Raw genomic sequence first — 19,158 nt, forward strand, 5'->3', positions numbered from 1 at the left:
ACATTCTTGTTTCTCATGTGTGATCATTGGGGACACTAAGCACTTCCGACTACCTTTACCACTTTCTTGCCCAAAACATAGAATTTACTACTTGTGAATACTCCCTTTCCTGGCTTATGCATAATAAATTGATTATTATTTGTGTTTAACCCCTTCTATGCCTATGACGAGCTGGACTCGTCATGGAGCACAGTCGCCGTGTGCCCATGACTAGTCCAGCTCGTCATGACACCCACCCACGGGGGAAGTGCTGGCGTTCCCCCCGTGAGTGGTCGATCCGTTTTTTTTTACTGGGAAGGCAGAGGAAGCCCTTCCCCTGCCTCCCCCCGCCCCGTGTCATCAATGATGTCAGCGCGCGAGCCGCGCGGACGTCTTTGGAGGTTTCCCCTTTGTTCCCCGACGCGCAGGAAGCCATTTACTTCCTGCGCGTCGGAGAAGAAAGAGGTAAGTTCTGGGGCTGGGGAGGGGGGATTTCACTATTAGAGGCATCGAGGGAAAGGAAAGGGTTTTCCTTCCCCCCGATGTCTCTTTTATGCATTCCTGCTGCACGATGCAGCAGGATTGGCCACTAGCGCCAGGGATTTTTTGGGGGTTTTTTTGTTTTGGGTTGTTTGCGGGAGCGGCCCCTTAGGCAAGGGTCGCTCCCCTTATGGCCACATTATTATTTTTTTATTTGAAAGTCCCCAGACGTTACATGTGGCAATAGTGACGATTGTGCATGTATCAAGAGCAAACAAAATGCAAGAGGTAGCAGACGATACAAGAGGAAAAAGTGACGTGTGCATGTTACAAAAGCATACAAAGTACAAATAGAGGTATAATGATGCAATAGATGGCAGACCCATAAAACACAAGAACAAACGTTATGTTACATGAGGCAATGGCGGCAATTGTGCATGTTTCAAAAGCAAACAAAATACAAGAGGTAGCAAACAATATGTTACAAGAGGAAAAGGGACATGTGTGCATGTTACAAAAGAGTACAAAGTACAAGTAGAGGTATAAAACTGCAATAAATGGCAGACACTCAAAACACACGAACACACTGGGACGGCACTTCTATAGGCATGGAGAACAGAATTTCCTATAATGTAAAGACTTCCTTCAGATAATAGAGCAGGCGTGAATTAAGTTTGGAAGTGTCTTTGCAGGAGGAGAACTTTGAGGTTAGGTTTGAAGGACTGGGAAGAGGGGGTGGTCCGGAGCGGAGGAGAAAGAGAGTTCCAGATTCTCACCGCGTTGCCTGTAAAGGATTGGGCCATCGATCTTTCCTTCTTGAAAGTGGGAGGTTTAAGCAATAAATTTTGCACATTACGTGATGGTCTAGAGCCTCCAGAGAGTTTGTTTATTCGCCAGGTAGCGAGGAGAGGAGGAGTACAAGGCTTTGTGGGTGATACAGGCATTCTTGCAGATAGATCTTGCCTCGATGGGAAGCCAACGGAGGGTGGATAAAATGGGTGTGATGTGGTCGCTTCTTTTGGCCCCATATATGAAACGAGCTGCTCAATGGAGAACATATTTAAGAGGGGACAGGTGGGATTTGTGGAGGCCAGTAAGAAGAGAATTGCAGTAGTCCAATCTGGAGAGAACCAGCGATTGGACCAATGTTTGAAGGTCTTGCTCCGGGAAGAAGCGACAAATCCCCCAAAGAAGGCGCAAGAATTAATGTGGGAGAGTAGATTGAGTTTTTGTCGAGTATGACACTAAGGGATTTTGCGCTGTCGATAATGATGGGTTGTTTGTTAAGTAGATTCTTCTGAACCATCCATGATCGAACCGGGGGAGGAGAAGGAGAGGAGGAGGAATTCAGTTGATGAGTTGACAACCAGTTTTGAATGGATTCGAGAGAAGAGCTTAGGATGGAGAGATCATGAGTGGATGCGTCTGCCCCCCGGGGGAGGGCAGATTTTTATTTTACTATTGTATTTGTTGTTTGGGGGAGCGGCCCCTTGGACAAGGGTCGCTCCCCTTTATGGGAGGATGATTGTGGCCATTTCTGCACTCTTTGGGTGGAAGGATAGCAGTATGTTTTTAGGCCCATCTGCCCCCAAGGGGGACAGAAGCCACTAGAAACCAGTGTTTTTTAAATTTGTGTTGGGGAGTGGCCGCAAGGGTTGCTCACCTTTTACGGGGGTGAATATTTAATTTATACTCTTGGGTCCACCTACCCCTTATCTTTGTTGGTGGATTGTGTGTGGATTGGTGCATTATTTGCATAGGTCATAATTAATGTTTTTTTCTCCTTTTTATTCAAGTCTAAAGCTTTCGATTCCGGTTTCGACAGTGGTTGTTCTGCAGTTTTGTGTAGTTGCATTTTTTTGGTAAGAATTTTTTTTTTGTTGTATTTACTCCAAATGAGTAATATTGTAATGTTTGAATGAATTTTTTTCTAAGTGGTGTCATAATGGCAGCATATTTAGTTAAGTGTTTTGAGCATGAAATTCTTTGCGATGTGTTTTGCATGGTCTTATGTGCAATTTTTCTCTTTCTTTTTTAGTGGGAGATTGTTGATCCATACTGTGTCTGTGCAGAGTAGGTGGTGGCGAGTAGTTTAGCTGCCTCTGGCAAGTGAGTGGTATCGTTTTGGAGTATATATGTGTTTTTGATAAAGGTGCTTTTTGTTTATTACTTATTTTACAGTGTTTGTTGTTGTTGACTTGTTTGACAAGTTACCTTTATTAGTAAGCATTATGGCTAGCCATAGAATGACTGCTCAACAGGTGGTTGGTATGCTTCTTGAATCTTCCTCTGAGCAGAATTATGAGACTGACCGTGCGTCTGAGGGAGAGGAGGGAGGGGAAGATTCTGGCAGTGAGTTCTCTCTCCACATGGAATCATCGGATGATAAAGGTACTCTCAGTGCTGATGAAGGTACTCTTGGTGTGGATGAAGCAACTCTCAGTGCGGATGAAGTGCCTATTTTAGAGGAGGAAACTGCTGTGCCGATGGTGCAAGAGGCATCTGGATTGCAGTCTGAGGCTGCTAGGCTTCCTACTTGAAGTGCTGGACTCTGGGTTGATCCAAACATGCTGCAGCCGGTGTTGCCTGCCTTTAGCGATGATGCAGGGTGTAGAGTGGATTGTGAACATTTTTTGCCTGTACAGTTTTTTCAGTTGTTTATGGATGATGTATTTGTGGGTGAGATTGTTGACCAGACTAATTTGTATGCTGAACAGTTTTTGAGGGACAACAGTGACAAACTTAGGCCCCAGTCTAAAGCTACCTGGTGGACTCCCACAAATCTGGAAGAGATTAAGAAGTTTTTCTTTATTGATGGGTGTGGTAAGGAAGCCGAACCTGGCTTCATATTGGTCTACTAGCCCCTTGTTGGCAACTGCCATATTTCCTGCAGTTATGACTCGTAATCTGTATTTACTTTTGCCACGTATGCTGCATTTTGTTGATAATTCTATGGCGTTGCCAAAAGATCACCCTGACTGTGACCGTCTTTTTAAGATTCGGCCCGTTCTTGATCAATTTGTAGATCGATTTTCTGAGATCTATACTCCAGGGAAAGAATATCTATTGATGAGTCTTTGGTCTTGTTCAAGGGCCGTTTGGTTTTTAGGCAGTACATCCCTAGCAAGAGGGCACGCTATTGAATTAAGCTGTATATGTTGTCTGAGAGTAGGACAGGATAGGTTTTTAATTTTCGTGTGTACACTGGTAGAGATTCTACCATTGACCCCCCCAGGTTGCCCGTCCACTTTTGGAGTTTGAGAAAATTGTGTCGGATCTTGCTAGAAGACTGTTTAACAGAGGCCACCATTTGGACCTTGATAACTTCTACACCGCTGTGCAATTATTTAAGGAATTGTATAAAGTGGACACTTTTGCATGTGGCACAATCCGCTCTAACCGTAAAGGTTATCCGAAAGAGCTTGTTTGCAAAACCCTTCAGAGGGGACAGTGCAGTTCCTTCCGTAGTGATGAACTACTAGCTGTAAAATTTGTGGACAGGAGGGATTAGGACATGCTGCCTACCATCCATGATGAGAGTACTTCACCTGTGGCTGTTTGGGGTCAGGTTGCTGAAGTGCGCAAACATGTGTGCATTCTAGACTACAATAAGCACATGGGTGGTGTTGACAGAGTAGATCAGAGGTTGGAACCTTACACTGCTATTCGGTAGGCTTATGTTTGGTATAAGAAGTTGGCCATCCATTTCTTCGAATTAGCAAGTTTCAATGCTTTTATTGTGTTCGAGGAGTGTTCTCCTGGGTCAAAGTTGACATTTCTTCAGTTTCAGCACTCTGTGATAGCTAGCCTTGTTGATGTGGAACAGGCAAGTGTTCCTAGATTTGGAGTGGTGGAGGATGTGGCTCGATTGAAAGATCGCCACTTTCCTGATTACATTCCTCCCACATCTTCAAAAGATTTTCCCACTAGGAGATGTAGAGTCTGTTGGCGAAGAGGTTTGCGGAAGGAGTCTCGTTTTTTATGCCCCGGGTGTCCTTCTAACCCTGGGCTGTGTGCGCCTGCTTGTTTTAGAGCGTACCACACGCAAAAGAAATTTTGAGAGCTTCCATGAGTGGTAAAGTGAACTGCATGGTTTGTATTTTTTTTTTTTTAATTATTCTGTTTCAAGGTTGGCATTATTGCAATGTATTTAGTTTCAGATTGTGTTAGTAGATTTGTATCTATTTGCAATTTGTTTGTGTTTTTTTGTATATAAAATCCTAAATGTGATGGCGGTGTGTGTAGGCTGGCGCTTGGCTGGTGGTGTGCGCGGACTGGCGCTTGGCTGGCGGTGTGCAAAGACTGGCGCTCGGCTGGCGGTGTGCAAAGACTGGCGCTCGGCTGGCGGTGTGCAAAGACTGGCGCTCGGCTGGCGGTGTGCAAAGACTGGCGCTCGGCTGGCGGTGTGCAAAGACTGGCGCTCGGCTGGCGGTGCGCAAAGACTGGCGCTCGGCTGGCGGTGCGCAAAGACTGGCGCACGGCTGGCGGTGCGCAAAGACTGGCGCACGGCTGGCGGTGCGCAAAGACTGGCGCACGGCTGGCGGTGCGCAAAGACTGGCGCACGGCTGGCGGTGTGCAAAGACTGGCGCACGGCTGGCGGTGTGCAAAGACTGGCGCACGGCTGGCGGTGTGCAAAGACTGGCCCACGGCTGGCGGTGTGCAAAGACTGGCGCACGGCTGGCGGTGTGTGAGTAGTGACTTGCTGCTGGTCACTACACACACTGCTAGCTGAGCGCCACTCCACACAATCCATCAGTTTGTGTAGTTGCTGTGTCAGGAATGTGGGCGTGTGGAAGTGATGGGCCCTTGAATGGCGCTGTCTGCTGGTGTGAATGTTGTAATGCGATGGGCCCGCGGCTGGCGGCGTGAATGTTTTGTATGTGTCACACGTATGAAAGGTGTATGAATGGCCTGTAAAGAGGTTGGTGCCTTGTCGTGGCTTTACAGCTCACGAGCTGCGAGTCAATGGTTCAGTTTCTCGTCCTTTCAATTATTAACAGTGCATTTCATTTTTGTGAAATCACTTGCTAATACAATTGTATATACTGAACCATTACTCACCCTCGTGCCAAATCCAACCAGTATGTGTGTGCTTTAGGATTAGATGGCTGTGCAGTAATATTTGTCTCGTCTTTCTGAAGCAGGGTGTACCTTGTCCCTTTTTGTGAATGTTGTGATGTGTTGGTTTTGTGCCTGGTGGTGTGAATGGTCTTGTGTGTATCATGTATGAAAGGTGTGTGAATGGCCTGTAAAGCGGTTGGTGCCTTGCCGTGGCTTTACAGCTCACGAGCCACTGGTTAGGTTTTTAGCCCATTTAATTGACAGTGCATTTCATTTTTGTGAAATATCTTGTTAATAACATTTTATATACTGAACCATCACTTGCCCTTGAGCCAATTCCAACCTGTATGTGTGTGTGTTTGATGAATAGATGGATGTGCAGGAATCTTTGTCTTTCTAGCCTCTCTGTCAAGGTGTACATTCCATCTAAGAATAACCTACCAACTGTAGATATTGTTGTTACCCCATAGGAGTACATGGTGATGTCTCTCTTGTGAATTCCAACAAGTTATCTTATCCACAATGTCCTGCAAACTTAAAAATGTCTGTCTCCTTTTCCATGCAATATTGTGCCAAAACTCTCACGCTGCAGAAAAAAATAACTAATTGTGTCAAAACGATTTGGTTATGCAAAGGGAGGGGGGGTTCACCTGGTTTTTTCGAGCCGTACTCGGCGGGCATCTTGGGAAACCTACCAAACCCACACATTTCTGAAAACTAGACACCCGGGGGCTTCCAGGGAGGTATGGCTTGTGTGGATCCCCCAACGTTTCCTTACCCAGAATCCCCTGCAAATCTCATTTTTTTTTTTTCCAGCTAAAAATCACCTTTTTCACACTTTTTGGTCTGGGAAAGATGTGGCATCACCGGGCTCACGCAAATTTCCCACCACCCAGCGTTCCTCCAGGTCTCCCGATAAAAATGATGCCTCACTCGTGTGGGAGACCCAAGTATCCGCGACTGGCAAGGGCCCCAAACGTAGGGACTGTTCCCATGAGGCACAGGGTCAGACTGATTTGCATATGGCCATGTCTGAACTGGGGTGGCAGAGTGGGCTAAAGAACGGTGATGGATTAAACCCAGATCAGTTGACTGGGGGTGAGTGCTTGCAATGTTCAACACTCAGTCCATCATTTCCTTTGGTTTTCATGTTGTGCTTTCAGCCATTTCCTGTAATGGGCACTATGCCTACCCACATAAGTGAGGTACCATTTTTATCGGGAGACTTAGGGTAATTCAGTTCTGTAAAGCAACTGTTATTACCTATTGACTTTTGATGCATTTCTGCCTTCCAAATGAAAAACATTGTGTAAAAAAGAAGTCGTTTTGAAAAATTACCGATAATTCTCATGCTAGTATGAGTATTCCCAATTTCGAAAATGTTCAAATATGTACTGTTTCTAAAATCTATAATTTGTTCCCATTTTAGAAATACATAGGTGTCTTTCATACCGATTTTCCCATGAATATATTTTCCCACAATAATTGATATATACCCGGAACATAATAAAAAAAACCATTGCAAATTGCGGCTCAGTTTTTGACTCTGGGTTCGTCGGTTTCTTGGTCAACCTACAAGTCCCATATATCCCTACAACCAGCAAGGTCCAGCGGATGTAACGGTATATTGCTTTCAAACAGCTGTCATAATTAGAATAAGTTACAGGTGAAAACGTTGACACAAAAGGCTGTTTTTTTCAACTAATATTCAATTTTTCCTATATTTAACTGTTACTTTCTAGAAAGAAACCTTGATGGATCTACACAAATGACCCCTTGATGAATTCAGAATTTGGTCTACTTTTCTAAAATGTATAGCTTTCCAGGATCCATTATTACATTCACACCCATTTCTACCATTAACTGGAAGGCGGTTGAAAGCACAAAAAATAGCAAAAATAGACTATGTCCCAGAAAAATGCCAAAACTATGTAAAGAAATGTTGCTTTTCTGTCAAAAGTCTGTCATTCCCTAAAAGCTGGGGAAATGGTGATTTCAGCCCCACAAACCCTTTTTTTTATAACATTTGCAGGGGAAAACCCAGACGTTTTCATTTGCAGGTCATTTTTCCCCCAAAAAACAAAATGTTGCTGCATTTTGGCACATTTCTGTGACCCCTCCAGGGGAATCCACATCCATTGCTGGTCTAAAAAGTCACGATTGGGATTCCTTCCCCATTAAGTGCCACACATACACTACATTGGAACATCTGGGTTTAAGTTCAATTGGCCGACAAGGGCCACGTCTCGAGGATGATCAAGATAAATAGAGCACTCAAACACACTACATTTATTTCATATACTGCTGATTTGTCTGATGAAGGAAATTGTTTACCTAGGTTAGGCGAGTTTGCTTTCAGACTGATCATGCAGATACGACCATTATTTTAGATCATACAGTCATTAGCATTCAGAGGGCTTTTGTGGAACCTAACAACTAACAAGTTGGTAGGCAACACAAAGAAATCAGCAATTTTGATATCCAGCAATAAACTGAGTAACATCAAGAGATGGTGTATTGGCAATGTTCATTTGAGAAACATGGAACACACAACTCAGAAGTATGGTTGAAGAAACGTACATCAATGACTAACATTTAGACTTCATTAAAAACCAACACTACTTCTTTTATATATGCCATCTGTCAAATTTAGAATAATTTACAATCTTCATCTATCAAGCCTCTACTGTCACTTATGAATGCAAAATGCCTTATTTGGACTACAAAACAGCGGCCTTTCTAGGGTGATTAGGTCAGCTGGCTATATTGTCTATCTTTGAAAAGTATTAAGCTATTACTTGTTCTCTCAGATTTTACTGGCCAATGCTGAATCAAGTTTTTTAAAGTGTAAAGCTTCTTGCTACAAGCTCTGCACATGGAGACAATACCCATTCCAATTGAAATATACAAATAAAGGGTTAAATATGGAGCTGCTGCCTTAATCCGTTCTGCACAATTTACATAAACAGAAAGACTTTCCAGACAGTGTTCATAAAGACAATCATTTACGCCCACAGTTGAGCTCCACCACCCATTATATTTGTGCGACTTTGAACATGCATCAGAAATGCTTCTCTTACTTTACAAGAGTCACAGCTTCCGGAAGAACCTCTGCAAAAGACTCTCGATAAACAATTGCGTTTTTACGTTTGCAGTTCTGTATGACATCATTTGCCAAGTAGAAGAGGTTCAGTCGATGGGGAATACCAGCTGTAAGCAACAAGAATAAACCAGATATAAATATGGTTAATAAGATTTGGCTTGACAAGAATTGGGCACAATAAATCAGCCACCCACTCAATTTATCACATTTCTCTCAGCTTTCTGTAAGAATGTATCACATACTAAATCAATTAAATGGGAAAAAACCCATAAAAAGGTCAAGATAAGTACGGAATCAGTAGCAAATCTAACTTGTTAACCTAGAGTACAGGACACAAGAAAACCAATTCTCTGAATCACAAAGCATAGATTACGGATTTATTGTTGAAATGAAATAAAAAAGGCTCTGGGAAACATATGAAAAAAGGCAGCCCTGCAGAGATCTCTCTCAGGAACGATTGCAAACTTTGGTACACGGCGTCAGTCACAGTAGGGAAAAAACCACGGTCAAAGCCTCCTAAACAATGACTTACGTTATTTTAAAATAGTGACTACTATAAGAAGCACTACTCTCAAATCCAACCAAGCATGTTAAAGTCTATAGGGAGTTAAACTGCTGCTGATGGACTTACATATCAAGACTCAGATAGCTTATTTAACTTCACCTTTTGGACATGTTGTTTAATGTGTGGTCATGACGGCCTATATTGGACCACATGGAACCATTCTGTGGATAATCAGATCCCAGGTTGCCAATCCGACGGTTGGTTGAAGCAATTGATTCTATTTGTATCTCCTTTCATATTCTCCTGCTTTTCATTATGTAAAACGGTCAAAGTCATTGTTTTTGTTGTGCGTCTCTTATGCAGCAGTTGTCTCTGGGATTCAGAGGTCTGCATAATATGTGCTATTTTGACCAATAAAATCTGTTTTCCCCCCCAAAAAAGAATTCATAGAAAAGAACGTTTAAATGACGTTCTAGTTTGGTGAAAATGTCAATTTAAATGTAAGATTCTAAGCTAAAAACAAAAACCACAGAAATGCACCAGTTATAGTTATTTTGACCCACGAACAACATCTCGACTACATGTTGGGATACAGTGATACAGTCTATGATGAGTTCCCTCTGATCATCAAGTGGATGGATTTGTATTTATTTACTTCGCACTATACAGGTGTGCTTACTTTATCACATGGAGGTGAGATTCCTATGGACAAATACACCAGCAACTCCTCTAGGTGGGTGCACTATACCAGTGGTGAGGGTACAGGTGCATGAACCCTGCACCCCTACATTGTCTAAGCCAATACTTAGACATTGTAAGTGCAGTAATGCCATTAAGAGTATATGGTGCTGGGAGCTTGTCATTACGAACTCCACAGCACCATAATGGCTTTACTGTAAACTGGGAAGTTTAGTATCAAGCTTCTCAGCACATTATACTCGCACTGATGCCAGTGTAGGACTTAATGGAAAATGCACAGAGGGCATCTTAGAGATGCCCTCTGAAAAACGACCTAACACTAGTGTTCAGGCTGAGTGGCTGCTCACCAGCTGCCACCACCAGACAGGTTTCTGGACCCCTAGGTCGAGAGCCTGCTGCTCTCGGGGGTCTGAAACAATGGACATCCTGGGACAAGGTGCCAAGCCTCATTCCCCAGGATGGGCAGGGTCCATGAAGAGGAAGCTTCAAAGGCTTAACACCTTTGTGAGCTTCCCCATACCTTTTGCTGCTTTCAGCAACTAGCTCCCATCGGTTCTGACCCCCACTTTGGGTGGGAGAATAGGCGGGAAAACTAAGTGAGGAAGGGAGGTGTGCCCACCTTTGCCAACCTGAGGGGTGGTGGAGGAGAGGTGAAGCACAACGCTCAGACTCCACCATATTTCAGATGGGGGACCTAGCCAACCAGAGTGAGGCATATGCCCCCCCCCCCTCCCACTGGAGGGTGGCCTAATAGGAGGGTGTACCCACCCCAAGGAAGGGACCCATTGGTCCCCACCATTACCTACCTGTAACGCCCCTAAATCTAGTATTTAGGGGCACCCCCGAATCTTGCCTCCTTCAACAAGAACCGACCAAGATGAAAAGAAGAAGGACCAAAGAGCCGTGCTGAAGCCAAGAGAAGGATGAAGCCCACTGACATGGCCCCAGTCATACCAGCCTGTCCCCACCTCGAACCTGCAGAAGCGAAATCCAGGTGTGTCCTGTAGCCAGCAACCTCAAGGACCTGCGCCCTGCCTTCCACAGAAAAGACGGTCTCCCGTGAACGCTGGATTTGTTCACCCACAGCCTCTAGATCTGGACAAATCGACGAGTCTGCACCAGACACCCACGACCCGAGTTTGAGTGGCCCAACACCACGAGGTGGTCTCCCCGGGGATCCTGACCCGAAATCTGGTGATCTCTGACCTGCCTCGAATCTCCCAGTGAAGCCTACAGCCTCTTTCTGGAGGATCACCCCCAACCGCGACCAGAGCTGGTAAAAACACCTGACGTCAAAAGACACCCCTGCACCCGAAGTCCCAAAGCCTTGGGTGGCTCAAGCGACAGCGTCCCAGCATCTCAACTTACCTTTCAAACCGTTGGTCACCTCCAGAAGATCTCCATCCCGAGCCTGCACTCTTTTTTTGAAACCAGAGAATGCCCACTGAAATCAACAGGGCACCCAACACCAAAACAGCACCCAGCCGCCGCTGCGGGTGTACTTAGGGTGCCAACTCTGATCTGCCTATGACCTGAGCCTAACACCACGAGCTTTGCGCCCAAAACCGTGTGGCCTGCTCATGAGCAACCACCAACTGGAAGACCCCTATCCCCCGTTGGATAACATTGGGCCTCAGCACTCTGCACCCGGCAGCCCTAGTGCTGATGAGAGTGCATCCGTGACCCTGGGGAACCCTCGTTCCAACAGAGCACTTTACTTGTTAAACGATAATGTATTCCTATGGAGAGAAATGAAGTTAACTGTTTTCCCTTGACAAACGTTTTAAGTGTGGAGTTGATTTGAATGAAAACTAGAAAAACTACAACTGTGCAAAACTGATTTTACTTACCTTTTCTCTAGGAAACGTCCCAGTATGATATCTAGGTATATCACACGGAGTAGAAAAAGTAACTTAAAAAGTAATCTGAAAAGTAATTCCGACATTTTAACTTACCTGCATTTCAATCAATTGCATTTGAACTTGCATTCAACTGTGAAACACTGCATAAGATTTTGCAAGCATTTATTTCTCTAACCTGTTGCAGGCTAGGCTTGGTTCTAGAAATACAATAACTTAATATTTTTATACAAACAAAATTGATCTGAGTTTAGTCTTTGAGTGTGTGACATCATTTGCTGATGGTTTTAACACCCCCTGGAACACTGCCTAGCCCAAAGGGGGAGAGTTTGGTGACTCACTGGTAACGGAAAAAGGGAACTTTAATTTACCACCACTGGGCGAACATATAAAAGAAAATCCTGACCCTGGTGCAGAGGGCTCTATTGGCGTTATGGACTGTAGCAAATCGGCAGGCCCTCCCCCGGCCCCCTTAAATAACAATATGAATCCTACGACCTTGCTTGCCCCAGTCTCTGGCGCCTATAGCCCAGCTGCAGCCTCTTGAGGTTAACTTGAATGGGTCTTCTCGCATCTTTCGATCAGAGATTAAGGCAGAGGAGTTCCTTGGGGGAAGTCGAGGCCAGAAAGGGGAATAGTCAGTGAGCACTTTATTTGATAAAGATAAAGAGCCCTTTTTGTTAAATGGTGTAAATCAGTTCAGCAGTTCCCGAGAAATTTGAAAAAGGAAAAAAAGTTTCGATGTCTAGGGACGCGGTGGAGTCGCGACCCCTCCCGAGCACGAGCTTTACTGTGATGGTCTGCCAACACTCCAAACCAGGAAGTGTTGGCAGCCATCGGTAGAACAGAGTCACAAGAAAACAGTAAAACAAAGGTGAAAAAAAAAAAAAAAATCCTGACCCTGGTGCAGAGGGCTCTATTGGCGTTATGGACAGTAGCAAATCGGCAGGCCCTCCCCCGGCTGGTTTAATTTGTGGGAGGGCCTTCAAGGGCCCCAAGCCCTGCAGATCGCCACTCCCAGAGCTTTTCTGAAATATTCGCGGAGCAAACAGCCTCCCCCCCCCCCCCACGGACGGCCACCCCCGGGTCTTATTTAAAAAAAAAAAAAATTAAACGGGGGGTGGGGGGGAAATAGCTCCGGGGACCTCCACCTTCCCGGGGCTATTTTCACGAAGGGAGCCAACAATGGCCCTGGGGACCGCCAACCCCCAAGGGCCGGTTCCTGCAGTGTCCCGGGATGCCCACCCCCGGGTCACTGCTGTTTGCTATGGCAGGGCGGGAGACTTGCGGCTCCCGCCCTGTCATAACAAAATTGCTTTGGATTTTGAAGGCGAGAGCAGGGAAACCCGAAGCCCCCCTTGTTACAAAATTAAATGTGGCCATGCCCTGGGGGGGGATGGGGTCCCCAGGGCCGGAATTGGCCACGGGAGGGGGACCCCATGCGGCCCCCTTCCCATTTTTATTTTAAAAAAAGGGGTCAGGCCCTGGGGGATGGGGTCCCCAACGCCCAAAAAAAAGGAAAATGAAGCCCCCCCCCCCCCCATCTAAAAGAAAAAACAAAAAATCAAGAAAGACCGGCATCGTGCCGGAGGCCCCACCCCCTCCCAGCAACACACTGCAAACGCGCCCTGTAGCGCGTTTTAAATTGGGGAATTAATACCCCTTCAATACTGGGGGTCCCTGGGGGCCAACTAGCCCACCAGGTACCTCTAGTAAGCGCCAGGGAGCTGTGTTGCAGAGTGGTGGTCCTAGGCCACGCCCTCTTGTTATACCACTCTGCAATGCAGCTCTGTGGTGCTTACTGGAGGTAGCTGGTGTGCCAGTTGGCCCTCAGGATTCAAGGAGACTTAATCACCCAACTCAAAACGCGCCACAGGGTGCGTTTGCACACTGGTCACATCAGGCTCCGCCCCGTCCCTGCACCACAGGGCTGTGTTGCAGAGAGGTGCTCCGAGGCCACGCCCCTTTTTACATCACTCTGCAAACGCAGCTTCTGGTGCACTGCTGGTGGGGGGATGAGGTCCTCATGTCATGAGGACCTCAAGACACAAGTGGACTTCATCCTCTGAGCAGCAGTATGCCAGAAGCCACGTTTGCAGAGTGGTGTAAAAAGGGGCGTGGGCTCGGAGCACCTCTCTGCAACACAGCCCTGTGGTGCAGGGACGGGGCGGAGCCTGATGTGACCAGTGTGCAAACGCACCCTGTGGCGCGTTTTGAGTTGGGTTCAGAACACCTCTCTGAAACGCAGGTCTGTGGCGCTTACTGAATGTACTTGGTGGGCTACTTGGCCACCAGGGACCTTCAGGATGCAAGGGGAATTAAAAGGGATGTCATAGTTAGAAATGAACATTTAAAAACCTTAGAAATTCACTGAAAAAACTCCTCACACTCTAATATAACCTTTGATACACACACTGTAAAATACAGACTACCATTTTCTAAATTGACACACCAATACCAGTTACTACATACGCACTCACTGAATCCTAGGTCTACACACACATCCACTCATTCATCCATACAATCACTCATACGTGCAGTCACTCATCAATACAACACTATCATATGCACTCATACACCTCTACAGATACTCACACACCTTGTCAGTCATGCTAGGAATCAATCACACTCCAATTTACTCACCTATACAATTATACACACACCACTTCACTTATTCATACAGATATTAACGCATACTTACTCTCTTATATAATCAGTGATACAAGTACACACTCCTCCATACAGCCAGTCTCACAATCACCGACTATCATGTAGTCATTTATATACTTCAACTCACATACACTGCCTTTTACATGTAGTTACTTGGACATGTACCACTGAGACATCCATCCACTCACCAACACACCATACACACACTCACGCACCCATACAGCTGTTTCCACATGCACTCTTGAACCCATACACCCAGTGAATCAACCACTCACTCATCTATGCACAGAGTCACACACCTCCCACCCACCCACACTCAAACTCCCAAAATAATACTCAGACATCCAATCAATAACCTATATAGACACTCATGTAGCTACTGACCAACCCATGCAGCAGTTTGCACAGCAGACAGGTACAGACATTCACACAGTTTAGTCACTAAACCATGCATTCAGTAAGACACATTTAATCACTCACTTATAGTCAGTCACGCACCTACTAAATCCTCCATCCAGACACTTATACACCCACTCATTCTTCAATACATCGTGGAATATATATATATATATATATATATATATATATATATATAAAAAAGATATTTAAACTTTACAGAAACACACAGTCACTGGATGATGTCATCAGTGATGTCATTTGAGATGTCATCAGTGATGTCACTGACCAGGTCATGAATGATGCAATATGCGACGTCATGAGCAGTGCATTGCGGGTGCGCGAGTTATAGTTGGCTGAACTAACTTTAACGGCCGAATTTCTATGGTTTTGTAAGAGTGAAATATCCAGCTAACTAGAACGTCCCTGAAACCTATGGTTTTTTCAGTATATATATATACACACACACACACACATATATATATATATACACATACACACACACACATATATATATATATATATACACACACATACATACACACTTTTGTGTGGGTTGGAGAAGGAAAAATAATTTTCTATGCATTGTAAATAAACAAGATAACAATGTATTTTATACCCAGATGGGTGGGGCTGCTCTCGACTGATCCCAGACTTATTCTAACTGCATTTCATATGTAAACCACATTTTGTTTAATCTTGGTAAATATGGTCAGGCATTAATATGAATAAGATAACTAACCTGAGAATCAGATCAGTGGACATCTGTGGTTTGAATGACGCTCAGAAGAGGCAGACGGTGGCACAAGGGCTACATTTGCTAGGGGCTGACACTGTTAGCCTCCAGGAAACCCAAATAGTGGGATCGCAGAGAGATCTTTGGAACTCATTTGGGTATAGAGTACTCGGGGGGGGGGGGGGGGGGGGGCAACATCAAGGAGCACGGGTTAAAAGGTGTAAGGATCTTGGTTCAAAAGAATTATCCACTGAAAGCTACATGGGTGAAATCTGACCCTCTTGGAAGATGGGTCATAGCAGAATGCTGTTTACATGCCGATTTTTCTTTTACTCTATATTCCATTTACAGAAGCAATGCCGATGATCCCGGGGTAATAAATTGGATCTCAGGAGAATTAGTCCACTGGCCTCTCCCAGTTACCATCTGTGGTGATTTCAATATTCGTTTACCCAGCAATTGGAGCGCTATCAATCAGTGGAAATATATACAGGCAGGAAGCAAAAAGTGTATCACGCCTTGATAAAACGTAATGCGCACTCATGGGCTTAGCGATGCGTGGGTTAATTTAAAACCAAATCATCCAGGGTATACATATTATTCAGCCCCGCACCTCTGTCTCGCAAGGTTGGATTATTTTCTGGTTTTGTCATCTCTGATTCGGGAGTGTACTATTGATACAGCCCCGCGATTCATGTCGGATCACAACCCACTCATCTTAAACATAAAGGGACTGGGTTCCAGTGGAGAAATCTCGTCCTAGAGTTTCGAAAGAGCGCTCTTGTACGATATCCGATGCATATGAAAAACTGGATCCAGGAGTTCCTCGAGACAAACATAGGGGTAAGAGGGGTTAGAAGTTTATTTTAACAACGTCTCTTAACAAGAACCCAGCTGTTATTATAGATAACCACAATGACAGAGAATCAGGTGGAGGAGCGCAACCTCACCTCTTATCTCCACTTAGAATTTAGGGAGTTACGGGCTCTAGGCAACCTTAAAAATATAATCATTGGGTCCCATCCCTCCAAACAAAAGCTCCAGGAGCTGTTGGCAGGGTATTCCAAGGACAATCCTGAGAATGGTGAAGACCTCTCAGGTGAAGAAGAGGGAGGTGGAAGAGGATAACTACCAACCCCCTCCCCCCACTTCAGAGGGAGAAAAGGGCCCCAGTGGCCCTGACTCAAAGAGTGTAGCTCTCAGTACCTAGAACACACAAAGGTTGTTCAGGTACTACTGTGGAGATTAAGGACAGCCTCAATGAGGAGGACAGCCTTTTAGCAAGGTTGACCAAAAGATTGGATCTAGAGACCAGACTCCTGGCTAAACAGAGCAGAGATGGGCTTAGCTCCCTACAATGGTGGCAGCAACTTACTAAATATGGAAAAAGAGCAATCTTATGATCCTAAAATCCCCAAAGGGATTGTCCCTAAATATGGAGAGGGTAATAATCTCACAAAATGGTTCACAGCCTTTGAGAGGGCCTGTGAAATGAGAAAAGTGAAGAAGTCACAATGGGGGGGGGGGGGGGGGGGGGGGGGGCACTCTTATGGGAACTGTTCAATGGAAACTGCAGGGACAGACTCCTGACCCCATGACGAGTACTCTGATGGAAGGCTTTGGACTCATAACTGAGGAATATATAATTAGATTAAGGGGGCTCAAAAAACCTAAACTCAGTCCTGGATTGACTCAGTTGACTACTCAGTTAAGACGCCAGATGGTTGGTTAACTGGAGATAATGTGCATGACTTCAATGGACTTTACAATTTGTTTATGAAAGAACATATTTTAGGTAAAAGTACTAATGAAAAGTTACATCAGCATTTGGTAGACCTAGGTCTAATTTCTCCCAAATAATTGGGAAAGAAGGCAGACCACTGGGTGAAGACAAGGGTGACAAAAACAGCCACTGGAGGTGACCAAAAGAAAGGGGTTACAAAACCTACCCAGGGTAGAGGAGGTAAGAATCCCAAAGATAAAAAAAACCTGAGTCTTCAAAAGGGCCCCAAAAACCTGCACGGGGTGGTGGGTCCCAAAACTCTTCCCAGTCCAATAAGAGGTACAGGGGAAAGAACTATGATCCTCTAAAAGGTCAGGTGTCACAACTGTAAGAAGTTGGGACACTTAACTGGAGGTGCTACTTGTCCTAACAAGAAGTCACCCTAGTCTTCCTACAGCTAGTACTGGTGTAGTCAGTCTCCAGATAGGATCAACAGTATGTCCAGAGCAAATCAGGAGTCACACTAAACCAGTTCTAGTCACAGCGGGTGAAATGGAGTTTGCCACTTTAGCTGCGTGGCCACCCAACTTAAAGTAGTATTTGCAATACCCCTGGATCAATGTGACTAGAATAGAGTCCCCCTGAGGGGTACAGGTGCCAGTGTCACTATGGTTTCCCCAGAGCAATACCGGATTGGGAAAAGTTACCCAATCACCAACACCGATAGTGTTGCCACTGACCCTGCCATGGTGACATACGATGGGGGGGGGGGGGGGGGGGGGGGGGGGTTAATTTACTGGCCTGAAACAGGTAGATGTCTCGCCAAACCTTCCAGCTGCATGTCTGCTTGGTAGTGACCTGGAAACCTCAGCATGTGCTGAGGTAGAACTAAAAACCCATGCAGCAATGCTGGACATCCCTGAGATTGTGTGAGTCAAGACTAGATCACAGAGCTGAAAGCAGAGTGAAAAAGAAGTGTTGGAGCCTGAAAGTATGGCCCAACCTTCCCAGAGGAAAGGTAAGAAGTCTGGGGAAACAAACTTCTGTTCAGCAAAAGGATCAGGACCCTTCTCCTCAGGGAGAGGACTTAGAAGCCCCAGAGGGAACTGAGCCTATAGAGCTTGACCCTTACCAGGTTGAACTTGTAGGCCCAGGGGGACCCTCTAGGGAAGAGCTGTGCCTTGGACAGCAGGACTGTCCAACTCTTAAAAAGTCTGAGGCAGCAAGCTGCTGCACAGGAAAAGGAAGATGTGAGTGGTACCCACTGAGGCCAGAGACCCCAACCCTAGAGCCACTAGGAGAATTGTAGTGCCCCAGAAGTACAGGGAGTTCCTACTAACTTTAGCTCAGGACATTCCCCTAGTTGGACATCTGTGCCAAACCAAAACCTGGGAAAGGCTAGTTAGCCACGTTTACAGGCTCCAGATGTCTCGGAAAGTAAAGGAGTTTGTCCGCTCCTGTCCCACCAGGAAGGGTAGGTGTGGGCATAGTGGGTCCACTTGAACCTCCCACAGCATCAAGAAACACATTTATACTATTGGTAGTAGATCATAACACTAGGTATCCTGAGACAATTCCCCTTAGGACTACTACAGCTACTGCAGTAGCCACGGCCCTCATTGGTGCCTTCCCCAGGGTAGGGTTTCCTAAGGAGGTGGCTTCAGACAGAGGGTCAAACTTCATGTCTGCTTACCTAAAAGACACGTGGAACGAGTGTGGAGTGTTGTACAAGTTTACTACACTATCACCCACAAACCAATGGTCTTTGAGAGTTTTAACAAGACATTGGAAGGCATGATTTTGGGGCTTCCTGAAAAACTCAAAAGACGGGATGTCCTATTACCATGCTTGCTTTTCACCTACAGAGGTACTTCAGAAGGGAGTAGGGTTTTCCACCTTTGAACTCGTTGGCCATACTGTTGGAGAACCACTCTGTCTGGTAAAAGA

The 19,158-nt window shown here is 45.4% G+C and overlaps 1 protein-coding gene across 2 annotated transcripts in view; it reads right to left on the reverse strand.

The window, feature by feature from the left end:
* The window catches only part of RPRD2 (regulation of nuclear pre-mRNA domain containing 2), a 338,434-nt gene that overhangs the window by 253,639 nt on the left and 65,637 nt on the right, over nt 1–19,158 (reverse strand). For both annotated transcript variants that reach the window (XM_085638713.1, XM_085638714.1), the window contains one exon: nt 8,601–8,730. In XM_085638713.1, coding sequence (XP_085494839.1) covers nt 8,601–8,730 — 130 coding nt within the window. The remainder of the gene's footprint in view (nt 1–8,600; nt 8,731–19,158) is intronic.

Source organism: Triturus cristatus, chromosome 12, assembly GCF_964204655.1.
Source record: "Triturus cristatus chromosome 12, aTriCri1.1, whole genome shotgun sequence".
Lineage (NCBI taxonomy): Eukaryota > Metazoa > Chordata > Amphibia > Caudata > Salamandridae > Triturus > Triturus cristatus.